Below are 15714 nucleotides of genomic sequence, written 5' to 3' on the forward strand. Positions count from 1 at the left end.
ATCCCCAATCTGACTGACAGGGTCCACCCACCAGAGCTTAGAGCTGCTGTCTGCAGTGGCCCATCTGTCAGGCTTGTTCCGGGATGTTTGCACAGAGAGACTGACATAAAATAAAGGTTGACCGCTTGCCTAACAACACACTTCAATCTAAAACTGTTATGTCTCGTTTGGAGAGCTGCAAAGCAGTCCTACAAAATGATAAAAACTCCACCAACTTTTAGTGCAGGAAAGATGATCTTATCCTAATGGACTTAACTGCTATATAAACAAAATAATGCAGTTTAAATTTATTTTTTCTTCTTCTGCACCCACTGGTTAATTTAGGCCATGTGAATAATTAAAATATATATATATTATTTTAAGGGCTAACAGCTAAATGTTTCCTCATATATTTTGTGTTTCACTACAACAAAGTCTTGTTTTTTCCTGTTCAATATATTGACTTCTTATCAAAGCAATAAAAAAATATTTTGTTTGCTACTATCTGTTCCAGGCTCACAATTATAATCAAAACTAAAATAAAAAAAGCATCCTATTGTTAATGAAGTAGACATAATTTCTGCCAATGAGAAAGTGTTACAGAGAGAAAAACTTCACACGGTCCTGCACTGACTGACCGGAATAAGTCTATTTTAGAAAGAAAGATTTGATGTCAAATATGTCGTCATCATCACCATCATCCATCTCTCTGATCTTGGTCAAAATCCTCTCGTGGTCACGTGACGCGGGGATAAACCAGATTAACGGCTCTCCGCCTGCCAGGAGTCCACTCGCGGAAACAGGCAATCGCTTGAAACAAACGCTGGATGTGGCGCCAACTGTTCCATCTTTTCTGAACATCATAGCCTCGAACAAAACAGGCTGTTTTGTTGTTATTATTATTATTTGGGCAGCATTCATGAAATAACCTAAAATTCATCGGGTGTTAAAGATGATTTCGCCGTGGGACCGGTGGTACTCGACGAGCTGCTGCCTTTGCTGCCATGTACGGACGGGCACCATTATTCTGGGAATATGGTATATGGTAAGTCGGGGTTTTCATTTGGTGTCATCCTAGAATGTGTTGGAATAGGATTGAATATGTAGATTGTTACTTTATGTGACTATGTGTTGAGTTTTAGAGCAGTACTTAGCTTGCTAACTACACCTGCTCATTTGTTTTGGACTTGATTTGTCATTTTCGGGATGTCCTCGGTTTATCGGACTAAAACAACCGATAGCTCAGTAATCACCAACGTCACTACTTGGCCATATAAATATTTTAATATCAAATATAAACATTTACTAAAACATAAACCTGAATTTATTGCTGTACAAAACAATTTTATTGTGTACAGTGATACTCCTAATTTACTATAAGGTCACACTGATTTTTCGTAGTAATTAGGGAAAATTTTCAGCACTTCCTGTTTGTAGTGTCGCACGTCTGTTTAAATTTAGTTTGCTTCCCTTTTTAACCCACAGGATAACCTATAGTCTTAAACATAGTTCAGTAAGCCTAGTAAATCCTTGACCTTTTTGGAAGCGTAGTCCCTCATTTAGCTTGACCCTAGTATTAATCATCCCCCTCCCAAGGCTATAAAAGGCAGGAGTTTCCTTCAAGTTTTAATTATTAATTTTCCTCCGCAATGGTTGAAAACGGCAAAATAAGACTTCTAAACTGATCTTTACATGAAAACCTGCATTGACGGGACCTGATCAGTATTTTATCAGTGGCACTTTCACAATAATCATGACACAGTCCAACAAACCTGAAGTAATTAATCAGTAGTGAGAATTAGCTTTTTTATTAGCTTAATAGTAGTATTTTTACAATATTATGACATTTTCATGACCAATTTAATTATGGGTAAAGTAATCTAAGGTGCATTCATGTGTTTCCTCGGTCATGTTTCTGTTTGCTTTTTGGACTGAAAAATTCTGTCTTTTCTATCAAAATAAAACTTTGAGTTGCAGAAAGTTGTTTTCAAACACTGCATAGATAAGATAAAATAAAAATTAAAAAAAAAAAAAAAAAAAAAGCTTTTTGTTGTGGATATATGAAAAGACCCAGAGCATCACTTTAAGCTACTATTGGTCAGTCTGAGTTGCCATATCACCCGAAGATTCACCCAAGGACACAATTTGATATTGATATAGTTTTTCTTTCCTCCTCAGCTTATAAACGCAGTGGTCCTACTCATCCTGTTGTCAGCTCTCAATGACCCAATACAGTACCGCTACCACCTTACCAGCTCTGAGCTGGGAACTGACATTGATGTTATGGACGATGCAAGTAAGTGCAACACATCAGAGATTGGTTGTGAAGATTTACTTTGATTTTGTGTTGTAGCATTCACTACACATTTCTGTATAATTGACATGGGCAAAGAATGACGATGTCCAGTCAATTCTAAAGCCATATCCAAAGCCCAAATTCCAGTAAACATGATGTTTCATGGCTCAGTAACAGCACTGGATGAATGTATCTCAAATGTTCTGCCAGATAGATTAAATGCCATGTCAATATAGATCTTTGTGTGTCTGCAGCACTAAAATCACCTTTTCTTTTTTTGCCCACACTTCTTTTCTGAGAATGCTGCCCTCAGCACAGACACAGCTGAGCAAGCTATGCATAGAGAACAAATCTGAGTGCATTTGTATTTTCAGTCCTCCCTTCTAGCGCCTATCATCATCACAGTCGCCTCTGGAAGGCTTCAGACACTGTTCCTGGCAGCTGATTAAAAATGACTGCTCTAATTCAACATTGGATTAAAATGGCAATCTTGACTAACTCCTCCCTCACATGGCATTTATGCTCGTAACACATCGGTTAAAGATTGTGACAGTGGGAGAGGATGGAACCAAGCTTGTGTCTTGGTTTTGTAATAAGAGCTTGTGTAATCGCTTGCTGATCATTTGCATAGAAATGTCAGAATTGTGGATTGACTGGATGGGTGGCATTGTACTTATGAATGTATGTGGCTAGTTGAGTAACAGCTAATACTTCATAGTGATCTGAGATTCCTTTTACTCAACAAGGCTTCTCTGTTTCTGTTTCTTTCTCTGTTGGGTTCTACACTGACAAGGACAAGTGTGAGCTCCAACAGCTTTAATATGAACATGAGAGGGTGCTATGTTTTGTCAAATTTAGAAGCACTTGCATAACATTGGTGATATGTGCAGGGCAGACTGAGTACTTGAAATAAGTATGAGTACAAATGTTTTGTGAAAATCTATGTGTTCTGTGGAGTTGGGCATTTGCATCAATTTCACAAAGTCATATTTACCTCTCATTAAACATGGCTGGTGATATTTAACAAGAAACATTTGACATAGATAGTTTATGAAGTATGGACCGAGTCTAAAGGCTGGTAAATTCTAACATAACAGGGGTAGAAATGCTTATGAGAACATTGCACTACTTTTCACTTAATTTATTACCCTAGCAAATATTTTCCTAATGGGTATGTGGTCATAGTCATCATTTAGAGTCTTCATCAATACAACGTGATATTCATTTAGTAAAAGAAATTGGTCCAATTAGAGTGAAATTGGTGATTTTTAAAAACCGCATGCTTTTGGATAGAGCTGCCTTGTGATTCAGAGGTCATTGCTGTAGGATCAGATACCCCATCTCCCCTCACACACACAATGACAATTACCTCAAAGTCTCAAAATGGTTCCCCTAAAACCTGATAAAAGAATATAATTTCTTCTTTATACCTTATCTGAAAAGAACAAATAGGGTCTTATATATTGAATTTAATACAAAAAGCAGTGTGTATATTTAGTGTTAAAGATCATACCTTTTAAGATTTAATACTGTTGTGTAGGTCAGTTCCATTATACTGCCCAAACCTAACTGGAAGGAGACTAGAAACATTGCCATTCAGTAATTGTTTGGTCTTCATATACCATATTTACACAGTCCTTGTCCCCAGAAAAAGTTTTTAATCAGTGGATACACAGGTGTCAGAGAAAGTGTGAATTCACTTACTTTGCACTTATAAACTATAGTATGTGTTTGCAGTTCTCATCCCTTGTTTCTCTTTTCTTTCTCCCTCAGATATCTGCATAGCTACTGCAATATCCCTACTCATGATTCTTATATGTGGCATGGCAACATACGGTGCTTACAAGGTAAACATGCAAAACAAATAAGATCCAAACCCACATCTGGACTTGAGAAAATGAGTTCCTTCATCTAATCCTAATCTCTCCCACGTAGCAACATGCTGCTTGGATCATTCCATTCTTCTGCTACCAAATCTTCGACTTTGCCCTTAACACACTGGTAGCCATTAGCGTGGTGGTTTATCCCAACACAGTGCAGGACTACCTCCAGCAGCTGGTGAGGACCATTTCCTTCTCATTTAAAAACCTTCCTTAAATAATTATGTGTACTGGGAGTTTGTTTCTATTAGTGGACATTTTACCAAGGAATTGGTCACTTCTGTTAAACAAAGGCAAAAACGTGACTTCTGTTAAAAAAAGTAGATGGTGGTTTTTTGGGCACAGATCTGAAGCAAAACGATTTTGTGTTCAATTTAGCCTGCTTGACTTTTGAGGTAAAGTTTTAGTTTAAGAATGATTTGAAAAAAGGTCACTTTTTTTCTTGCTGTTTGACATATCTCAATTGTGTTTGTTTCCCATTTTATATTAATTTGTCTTCCTCTCTCTCTCTCTCTCCCTGGCAGCCAGGGACATTCCCTTACAAAGAGGACATCATGTCCACCAACAATATGTGCCTAGTCTTTGCAGTCCTCCTCTTCATTGGCTGCATCCTTTCCTTCAAGGTAAGACTAAGCCAAGCTGTGGTGTAGCACTATTCATTTGTCGGAAACTATACAGATATAAGCACATTTGTAGTATATACATAGAGTTCAGTGCTAGATTTTACTTAAACCCACCAAACATCTCACTCTGGATCTGCTGTTTCACAGAGAGGTTCATTAAATGGCAGTGTAATTAAGTCAATTAAGTCTCTCACTGTGCACAGTCTCATAGCAGCATGTCTTTATTACATGTTTAAAGAATTTACCAGTGAGCACATTTTGATTATCAAAGGTCTGCATGAGATGATCACACAGTCAGAGAGCAGAGGGTCAGAAACGTCAGGAAACCAACTCCTGTCAAAATAATTCTCCCTTAATGCATGGATGATTCTCCAAGCGCAGCTCTGCTCTGGGGCTCTTGGATGAGATGGGGCATGAAGTTGCAGTCATCTGTACAATCAAATCAACTTGTTTCTCCTCTAAACTGAGATTAGAAATGTTCTGGGCAGATATCCAAAGTCAGAGCAGGGGTTTTATGACAGGAAGCAGCCACTGGAAGACAGCCTACAGTCAAAAGAGTCATAAATGTCATGCCATAGATACTGAGCTTTGTTTATTCTATATTTGAGATTGCACATATATTTGTGACGTTAGCCATGTGAAATTAGTAGAACTCTATTTTTATTAATGGGCTGCTGTTTTTACTTATGATGAGTCTCCCAAAACAACCCAGATGTTAAACCTCTGACTCCTCCAGCTCTCAGCAGGGAGCGAACACCTGGTGAAGTCACTGCTGATGCCAACATCCTTCACTTGACTGCACTTGGCATAGATAACATAGACAGACAGGAAAAGGGAGAACTGGAGAGGAGAAAAGAGATGGTTAGGAAATTAGAGATGAGGTTGAAGCAGAGAAGGAAATGTAAGTGGATAAATGGGACAGTTGAAATAAGAATCAGACAAAATAGGGAGACATGGTAAGAAAAGAAAATGTGATTTGGTAGTGATGTGTACTGCCAGCACAGCTTATAAAGTGTAGCTTGTTTAGAAGTCTGTTGGTCAAATGAAACAAAAGAAAAAATTATTGAATAGTGGGCAGAAAAATCAATTTTGATTAATGTAGTAAATAATGGCTGAAAATCAAAGTTTGCAGTCGTATCAACAATTAGAATATTTTCAGAGTTCTGCTTATTGGATGAGTTGACCTTACAGTGTTTTTTTCGCAGAGAAGGAGGTCAACTCAGCAGATGGTAAAGTGATTGGCTAGCATTCTGCTTGGCTTCCTGGTTGGTTGCTCCTACTGCTGGCAGAGGCACCGACTCAGCAGGCTACTCACACATACACACACAATGAACCTCCTTTTCTTTTGCCAAGTCAGACAAACCACCCTCAGTGCACGCATAGGCTTAGTGAAGCAAGAGATGCCGGATAAGTTGCCTCTGGTAAAATGGTGGATGCTAAACCAGAAAGGCCATGTTGTCTAGGAAAATGTCTTAATAAAACCATCACATCTCTGTAGTGATGCATTTCTGCTTTCACCATCCCTAAAACAAACAGCATGAGTAAAGATTGCAAAAAGAAAAAAAAGTAAAGTGTTTTTAAAGGCCAATGTTTTTTTTTTTCTTTTCTTTTCTTTTTAGGCCTATCTGATTGGCTGTGTGTGGAACTGCTACAGATATGTGAGTGGCAGGGGCACCACAGAAGTCCTGGTTTATGTCACTACGAACGACACCACGGTGAGTCCTCATATTCACCCATCTCTTCTCTCTCTGCCCCTTTACCCTCAGATCACTATGATCCCATTTCCATAGCGCTGGTTCTTAGAGTTTAATCTTAGAGGCCATCATTTTGTTGTATAAGCTAACATCTTTCTGAGGTTCCCATGTTTTGATTTTTTGATTGATTTGATATTTGATTTTATAAAAGTATTTTATACATATTGGTTTAATTGTTCAGTTTTGACTCAATGCCACACATGAGATCTCACAAATATCATTATTTTAGGACTAATCAAATTAAATCTCTTCCAGGTTTTCCTACTCTGCTTAAGAAAACATAGATGTCCAAGTAACAAATATAAAAAAATCAGCAATACCTAGACTTTCCTATTTAAATTTTCTTTTGGCTTGTGTTGTGAAGCCTCTGTGGATCACGATTCTTCTGGAGCATCCTGGAAATGATTTGAGGTGTTGAAGGCCAAGTTAAATCCTCTCGTCTTAGCTGCTTGTTTTATAGTTTACAAATACATATATAAATTTACAAATACTTTGGTAAGTGACTGTGTAGTGCTGTTAAAAAGCTTCTAATGTTGATCTGAATTGCTAATACTGTAAACACCAGTACAGTAGTAGCCTATACTATATATGATGCAGCCTTCAAAGTGCACAGAATGTCTACGGTCCTGATTGCTGTTGCTGTGAGGTTGGGATCAGCTGTCTGACAGCTGTTGAAGTGTCGCTGCACAGTAGGTGCTGTGGGTCGTCCTGAGGTGGGATTTGTTGGTCGAACAGAACCTGATGTCATCCTGTTCTGTTCGACCATTCAGTGTTGAGTCTAGAGGTTTCTAAGAGGCATTAGCTTCGTCACAGTTTCCATGTGTCTGTCTTGTTTATAATCCCCCATCCTGATAGATAAGACATTAATCTGCCTCACACCCTCTGTCCACTCAGTACACAGCACTCTGTCACTTTGTCCTTGCGCTGTAGTGGCCATGCTTGACACTGACGTTTTTCGCTTTATGAAACAAGACTCAACACCCGGGAGCTAATCCAGCAGGGTCTGATGTCATAATCTGCATCATATAGGCTTGAGGCAAATAACTGATATGTGGACGTTACTCTGTCCCCTGCAGATATGATTTAAAGAAATCATTTTTGGGGTTTTTTTCTGCAAAGAAATTTTAGGAAAAAACCTTGATACTAAATATGTTTTTAATAATTTAAGTAAAAAAATAAGACTTGCTCAATTTGTGTGTGTTTGCCGATTAAGTATGTTCAAAATTACTTAAAAATAAAAAGAAAAACATTAAGAGTCTAAAGAACAGTCTATACTAAAATAAATATGTTTAAAAGGTACTTAGGTAATAAAACTGAGCATTAAACTATCTTTCTGATTATTCTGTTAAATATTGGGGGTTTAAATGTAATATTTGTTAAATTTCAAATTTTCAAAATATGGGAGAAGATACTTTAAAAAACTAACATTTTTATTAGTGGGGGAAAGGTTGAGGGTATATACACCTAAATCCAGATTAGAAAATCAAATGGTTTTTTTTCCATATTTAGTTGAAAATTAAAATACCCTAAAATGTCAAACAGTAAATATTGCAGAGTACAACTGAAGTAACTAGGTCAAATGGAAAGCCACAGAACAAGCTGTGCCAATTTTAATTAGAGAAATATGAAAGAGCAAATTCTACTTGAATGTAACAAATATCTGTGCCACAAAAGGTTGAACAGCTGTCATGTTGTAGAAAAAGAAAACATTAAACATGCTCTTGTCTTTGCATACAGATGAATAAAGCCCCCCTCATCTATTTTTACTATTAAAAAGCCAGCAGTGTGTCTAAATGGCTTTTTACAGGCTCGAACATCAAGTACCCAGCTGCTTCTGCTTATCTGTTGTGCTTTTCTATAAATGCCATTAAAATGCGCAAGGGTCATCCCTCTCTTTTACGCTCCCTTCTTTCCACATATCTCTTTCCATCCTTGCTTCTTCTGGAAACATTACATAACTGTCTGCTTGTCTGCTTCATTTCAAATCCTCTCTGTGATGTGTTTGCCGGGCCTCCCTGGCTGTTTCACTATTCCAGCCCCTTGGAGCATATTCTCTCACTCACTGAATTAGCAACAGTGCTGGTTTTATAACATCGTTTATAGAAAAGGACGTCTGATGGGCAGAACGCAAGCTGGTGTACATGTAAATGGTATCCTTGGAGCTAGTTATGCCTTTCATAGGGATGGCATAAAGGGGGGGTAATGATGAAGAGACTGTAAGCTGTGTCCAAAATCACTTTATTGCCAGTAGTGCACTATATTTGGTGTATCCAATTCTGAGATAGTTTTTGGCACAATATAGTATCTCTAAATTTCACAAATTATAATTTTTTTGTTACTATGCAGCTCACAAAAATAGTGATGATCATCAAAAACTAAACACTTAGCAAAAAACTATCATCTTTTGCAGTAGTAAATAACTAAAAATGACAATTATTTAAAGCACAGCTTAAGATGAGACTGTTGCATAACTACCTCAGTGGTCATAAATGTCAGTTACGTCAGAAAAACTAAAACCTTGTGTCATGGCGGCTCAAGTTGAGAATAGTTCCTGAATAAATACAAGAAATTGATGAAGTAGTCTCCGTTTGGTAGCCGTTGTTTGAGGCCAGTAGCTGATGTTGGAAGTGAAGCTGCAAGCTACTGGAAAAAGAATGTTTCACAAAACAATCAACAGCTCAAGGCAGTAGTTTCATGAAGCTTTTAACATCTCTCAACTTCACAGAACTGACTCATTATCATATAGCAACCATTTGTATGAACAGAGTTGGAGCACTTCACCCACTTTGTTTACAACTTTTCATTTTAAGCTGATACGGGCAAGAAAATGTGATGTAATTTTTGTAAATCACTGCTGATTTATTCAGTTTTCACGCCATTGGATATTTGTGTAACTAATAATACTTTTAAGATCCTCATAAGGTCTGACAGTCTATTTCCAGAGTAAATGTTTGTTAAAGATATTTTCTTTCCTTTTTTTAAATATTGTCACACTACATTTTCAGGGGCTGACAATAGAAAAGAAAAAATAAAGGATTTTTAGTATTTGACCTGAAAAATCACGACTCAGTTGCCTTTTGTTTCTGTTTGATTTCAGGTTCTGCTGCCACCATATGAGGAGGCTGTCAACATCCCACCGAAAGAGCCCCCTCCCCAGTACATGGAGGCATGAGATACGCCCTCTATGATGGATTTTATACCCCAACACCTAATTTCCCTCCAAACATTAGGATTCCAACGCTGGCTGCAGTATGTCCAAAACAAGGCAAAACAGCATCTTAGATGCTGCTTTCATCTTGGATCCTTGCCAGCTTTAGATTAGATTAAGCTAACTGTGAGGCAGTATTGCCATTAACTCTGCCCCCTCTCACTCATTCACCCACCAGTTGTTGTGACGTATTGTCTTATCTCCTGTGTCCTCCTCCAATGACAGCATCACCTCCAGCAGCCCTCCTTCTGGGCTGCTGTTGTTCCCTAGAAGCATCTAAACTTTTGCACGCTCTGACCCAACTTAATATGCACTTTTCTTTTTAATTAAAAGTGCACCTGTTTGGCCACCAACTGTTAACCCCCCAATACTGTGAATTACCCTTGTGGTCTTTATCTAGAAACAAACTACCTGAAGAAGGAAGTAGAGCATGGTAAAGAAAGCGGCAATCATCGGTAATACATGAGCACTTTTATCAGGATTGACTAAATTTCTTCATTGAATGTAATGTCTGGGTATTTTTTGTATGACTTTTTGTATAACGAGGAAAAATGTGAGAAGTGAGAGGCCGTCCTGTTGTGATAGAATATCATCTTGCTAATGTCGCTCATCTTGCTGGAAGGCAAAAAGACAGAGACTCCTTGACCAATGAAAACTGTCTTCCGTTTGTATGTTCCAGACTGTAAACCTGTAACTCATCGACTGCCAGTTAAAATCCCTCATTCACCCATTGATTTTTGTCACGATATTCCAGTTTGCCTTCCTATCTTTCTCAAGATCTAAGATAATCATGTGATCCGTTGAAGCACTCATCACAAACATCAACTGCTTACACATTTACACACTGCAGCTCCACATCAAGAAAGGCAATACACAACAAAAACAAAGTGTGTAAATGTATAAAAATGTTGACGCCTTTATTCCCATCGAGCTGCAGCTGCAGTAGCATTGACAGTGTTTTTGTGTTAAATTTTTTTTTCTTTTTTCCTTTTTTTAAAATGAGGATCATGATGTATAATCGGATCATTTTAGTTGAGCTGACTTAGCTGGACTGAGGGCATTTTCCCATAAAGACTGCATGACTGTATGTTTTTATATGTGTGTGTGTGTTTGCCTGTATGTGGCATATCATGTAACTCTGGTCCTTTATGTGTAGTTTTATTTTTCATATGTTTTTTGTGCAGGTGACCCTTTTGAGGCATTGATTTAGCTCAGCAGAGAAGCACAAAATCAATTTGAAGTTTGTTAAACTGTGTAAAAAGCTTGTCCTACACTTTAGCTGTTTAGGCAGTCAGTGGAGCATTGTGACAGATAATTATGGGGCAAAGGGTAAAAGTACTTAATCCAGCTATTCTGTCAGTGTTAAGTCAGTTTCATTCTATCTTAAAGACTATGCAATAGTGCATTTACCCACTCATTAGTCCACACACACCAATTCCATTTACTAATCCCGTAGTTGGTAACGTAGCCATTTGTTGGCCCCAGCATCATTATCCCTGTGAATTATGTCCACTGCTTCTTCAAAATCCAACAAAGCTCAAAAATTAAAATGCACTTTAAAGTCGGCGTGAGCTCACTGAAAACTGATGTGTATGTTTTTGTGCACCTTTACTATGTCATACAGTAGCTAAGTGGCTCTAATATGAACAGCTACCCTTGCCTGAACCATACAAGCTTCTAAAACATGATATAAATCAGCATTTTTAATTTTTGAAGGCTGCAGAACTGATGGATTTCTACTTGGTTATAGAATTTTAAAGGCTTGCCCAGTATCTGGACTAGTGTATGGCTGACGTTTCCTTTCATTTACCAAGTCAAGACTGTTCTCTCTCTCTCTCTCTCTTTCCTGTTGTTGGATCTCCATGAGCTCATATTCAATGCAGAATAATAAAAGGCTAAATCAACAAAGCATGTGCTAGATTTATTAATGTAGGGAAGGGGTTTGTTCTAAGGCTCCATACTATCATCTTAAGTTACCAGTTTGAAATATTTAAATAAGCCATTACTATTTGAGGAACACTGAAAATAAGAGGAGTCCTAAATCTACTTATTTGAAAGTATTATTATATAATATATATCTAATGTTTTTCTTTAGTGAGGTTGAGGGTTTTATGTAACACCGGAGGCTTGTTACGTTATTTTGCTAAATGGCAATATCTAATCTCCTGTGGAATGGTCCAGATGTTAATCATGAGCGAAATCAAAGTTTCCTTACATAAGGCTTTTTTTTCCCTTTTTTTGATGTCTGTTTTAACTGAATTTATTTTTCATGGGTGCATAAAGCTGCATTCATTTTCTTTTTGCCTAATTAATGTAACCTTGTTCTCCAGAATTTAATTTACAGGATGCTGAGTTTTGTTCTGTCAACAAAACCTTTAAATAATGAAAAGTAGGCGTTTGCGATCTTCCTCAAATTGATTTATCTGGTTATTAGAGCCGAGTGAAGCCAGCTTCCTGCTTAAATTACAGTGTGCCCTTAGTTTTGTGGTAGAGAAGGTTTTGTGGAAAACACCACTCAACAGAAATTAAATGCATCATTGGCTAAATTTGAGCACAGAGGACTGACAAAGCAATCAGTGCCAAGAAGTGTCTTTTGAGTCAGTAAAAACATGGAAGTTTTCCTTGCACAGTCCAGGAAGAAAAACAAGCATACATGTCTGAAATTATTATTTTTTTAAAAATCAGAAAAATGCTTGCCAGCCTAATGCCCTTTGAAACGGCATGGATTAAAACTGGCAGAAACACAAGGATTTAGCCTCCTGCATCAAAACGGAGGCTGGCATTACCTTGGGTCTGACAGTAGGATACCAGACGGATGCACTCACCTACTTTCTACCAGTGGGACGGGTGGGAAAAAGTGGGTCATATCCTGTCTCCTCCTGCTAAAATGCTTGTCAGAAACAGCGTTGTAAAATGTCATCAGAATGAGACTTTGAAAGAGGACTCAAGAGCCAGAAGGTTGTTTTGTAAGGACCTGTCAGAAGTTTGACCTAGATACTGTAAAATAGAAGGAAACAAGTTATGAACCATGAAATCGTTGTTTTATTTATATTCTGCAAAATCTAACTAACTGTAAAATGGAACCGCTTCTGGCAGCATGCCTAGCATCAGAAGTGCTCAACAGGCTTTATTTCTATTTATGGATCAGATTTTTCACACTTAATTGATGACCCAGACTCTTCAGATATTGTCCTCGTTTAGGTCGAGGCTTCTGCTGCACGTGAAATCAGTTCAGTAGAGAGGATTTCATTCCATTAACAGGGAATCCAGAAACAGCTTAGGGATGCAACCAGTGGAAAAACTGGGCCAAACTGCTCAATGGGTGATGGAGTTAGTTTGGCTGCCACAATACTTCACACAGGACCCTCAAACAGATTAGAGATGCTTCTTAACATGTAGCAGAGTGCTCAGCAAGACTTTCTGCCAAGTTATAAGAAATAACCATTTTTCATGTTTTTTTCTAAAATCATATACAAAAAAGTAGATCCTTTAAGTGGATAGATTTAACAATTATCTACTCACACAAACTGCGTGTACCACTTTTCTGTTTAATCAATGATACTTCATCTAATTCAAGGCTCTGATGTCAGTTTGAAGTCCACTGAGTTGGGAGGGTTTTACACAGCCAGATTGACCCGCAGCTCCACCAGCTGGTTGAGCAGCTGTGCCTGAGCAGATTGGTGGTTGCACAGTAATTTCTAATGAAATGTTGAGCCAAAAAGAGAAAAAAACAAGTGTAAATTTAAAAAAAAAATTGCTTTGAGGGTGAATTTATCCCCCTCTAAGGTTTCATATCATTTAGCTATGCTGCCTTTAAGCCATACGTGGTGTAAACTGAATCTTTTTCCCCACAGTCAACAAATGTCCAGCATACACTCATTTCACAAAAGCGCTGACATCCCCGTGGACTCATTTCTGCTGACTGAAATTATGACTTGAAGGTTGAGAGGAGAATAAGCCTGTTCTAAATATTGTTGCAAAAAACATTTGAGTTAGGTCTAATGCCAAGTCTAAACAGCACCGTTTCAATGCTGCTCAAGATCTGGGAGGCCAAACATGCTAAATTTAACTTCACAAAGCTTTGTTTGTTTTTCAAGTCTTTGCCTATTTTATTTTATTTTTTTGTAGCCAAGAACAAAAGAGACACATTTTTTCTCAGAAGCTGGTCAGAGTACATGAAAGCAGATAACTGTCAACACAATGACTGGTCATCACTGCAAAGCCTTTAATGCCTCAGACAGCGTCCTCTCGATTACAGCCAATGAGCTGCATTTAACACAACACATGATCACCCAGAGGTTTATGTAAGTGTTCGGAAAAAATAAATAAATCTCTAAGATCGGCAGTTGCGTAATTTAGACATCAAAGCAGTCATATCCTGATGGTTCAGACTGAAAATACTTTGTAACACAAGTTAAGTAAGGATATTATTACATTTGGTATTCAGTTTGGTTTACAAAGACTATTTGGTTTTTACACTGTTAACTTCTAGGCAGAGACAAGAAAGTCCCTCACTGTGCTTGGAAAAACAACAGGGTGCTGTGATTTTCCATATATATATATATATATATATATGTTTCTGAAAGTTTCTGCTTTTCATCTCTTGAGTATTAAGCTGTACCATCTATATTTCATTTTGCCAAAGCAGTCAGTGACTTGACTGTGACTCAACTTACAAAGTGTTTCCTTCTCAGCCAATAAGACACAAGATGGTGAAGCCTATCTTGCCCCACTGTGCACCTCAACCTTGTGTGTAGTCTTCTTAGTACACTGAATGAATGTTCACAGCAGCTGCTGCTAACTGGGACTGTCAGAGAGATCTGAATGACGTGTCAAGGTTGGAAACATGACGTCTAGCAAGTTGAATACGCATTGCATTTCATTAATGGGAATACTTGGCTTTTTACTGGTCAAGCAGTTCTTGGCCACTTAGATCTCTTCAGATTTTAGACCAGCATTGTAATGATCTTCCAGACCTCTGAAGTCCTCCTCACAAAGAAAACTGTCTAATCCAGGGTGACAGACCTGAATACCTCTGAGAACTCTACTGTTAAGAGGTGAAAAATGTTGATCCATCTCAGCAGCCACCCTGTCAAGCCAAGGTAGAAACAGGTTTCTTTTTAGCTGCTCTTTATCACTGAGGAAACTTGCTGCTCCATAACTAGAGTGCACTACATAGTGTTTCTGCTTCTGCATTGGTCTGGTTGCAGCACAAGGTTCTAGGATCTGATTTGCTACACAAATGGGTTTTGCTTTGTCATGCACCACATCAGCTTTCTCATCTGTGTGTATTTGTGTCACATACAGCTCCTTTGTACTCAACAGCTTTAGCAAGGTCCACTGTTTCACTTTGTTGATATTTGTGCAGGTTCTCTGTGACAGACAGAAAACTCTGAAACATTATCAACAAGTATACTGTTGAGAGTTGACTAAGTTTGATATGAAGTCCCGCTGCCATGGGGTTGTTGATGCTAGAGAGGCACTGAAGGACTGCAGAGAGATTCTCTAAGACGGCTTTTACAGAACGCAGCTGCTACCAGTGGGTTTGTGAGAGCTGCACAAGTTCAGATGGCTGTAATCTCGGCTGATGTTGAATGTCTCTCATTTTGTGATGGGTCACAAGAGACACACTGAAAAATGAGTACACACTCTCTAAAAGACCAAATAAATCCTGGGCCTCTGGTACTGCCTGGCAAGTGTGACACAGTCCTAAGTTGAGTTGATGTGCATAGCAGTGCACATAAGTGGCCTGGGGATGATTTGCTCAGAATTTGGCCTGGACACCTCCAATTGTGCGACTCATTACTCCTGCATCATCATATGTCTGTGCAACATGCAGAACATGCTCAGTGCCATTGTGAACTAGCTGCTCTTCAACTGCAGAAGCTATGCATTCAGCATCAAAGCCCGTTAGTTCTGTTATGGCCAGCAGACACTCTTTTATTCTGCCTTCAGTGACATATCGGACACATAT

At 38.3% G+C, this 15714-nt stretch overlaps 1 protein-coding gene across 1 annotated transcript; it reads left to right on the plus strand.

Annotated features, from left to right (window-relative positions):
- Window positions 1–728: 728 nt before the first annotated feature.
- laptm4b (lysosomal protein transmembrane 4 beta) lies at window positions 729–11642 on the plus strand. The gene is made up of 7 exons (XM_041967339.1): window positions 729–1024; window positions 2158–2275; window positions 4049–4122; window positions 4211–4333; window positions 4680–4778; window positions 6398–6493; window positions 9630–11642. The coding sequence occupies exons 1-7, from the start codon at window positions 932–934 to the stop codon at window positions 9702–9704; spliced, it is 678 nt and encodes a 225-aa protein (XP_041823273.1). The 5' UTR covers window positions 729–931; the 3' UTR covers window positions 9705–11642.
- Window positions 11643–15714: the final 4072 nt, after the last annotated feature.

This window comes from Melanotaenia boesemani, chromosome 17 (genome assembly GCF_017639745.1).
Source record: "Melanotaenia boesemani isolate fMelBoe1 chromosome 17, fMelBoe1.pri, whole genome shotgun sequence".
Classification (NCBI taxonomy): Eukaryota; Metazoa; Chordata; class Actinopteri; order Atheriniformes; family Melanotaeniidae; genus Melanotaenia; species Melanotaenia boesemani.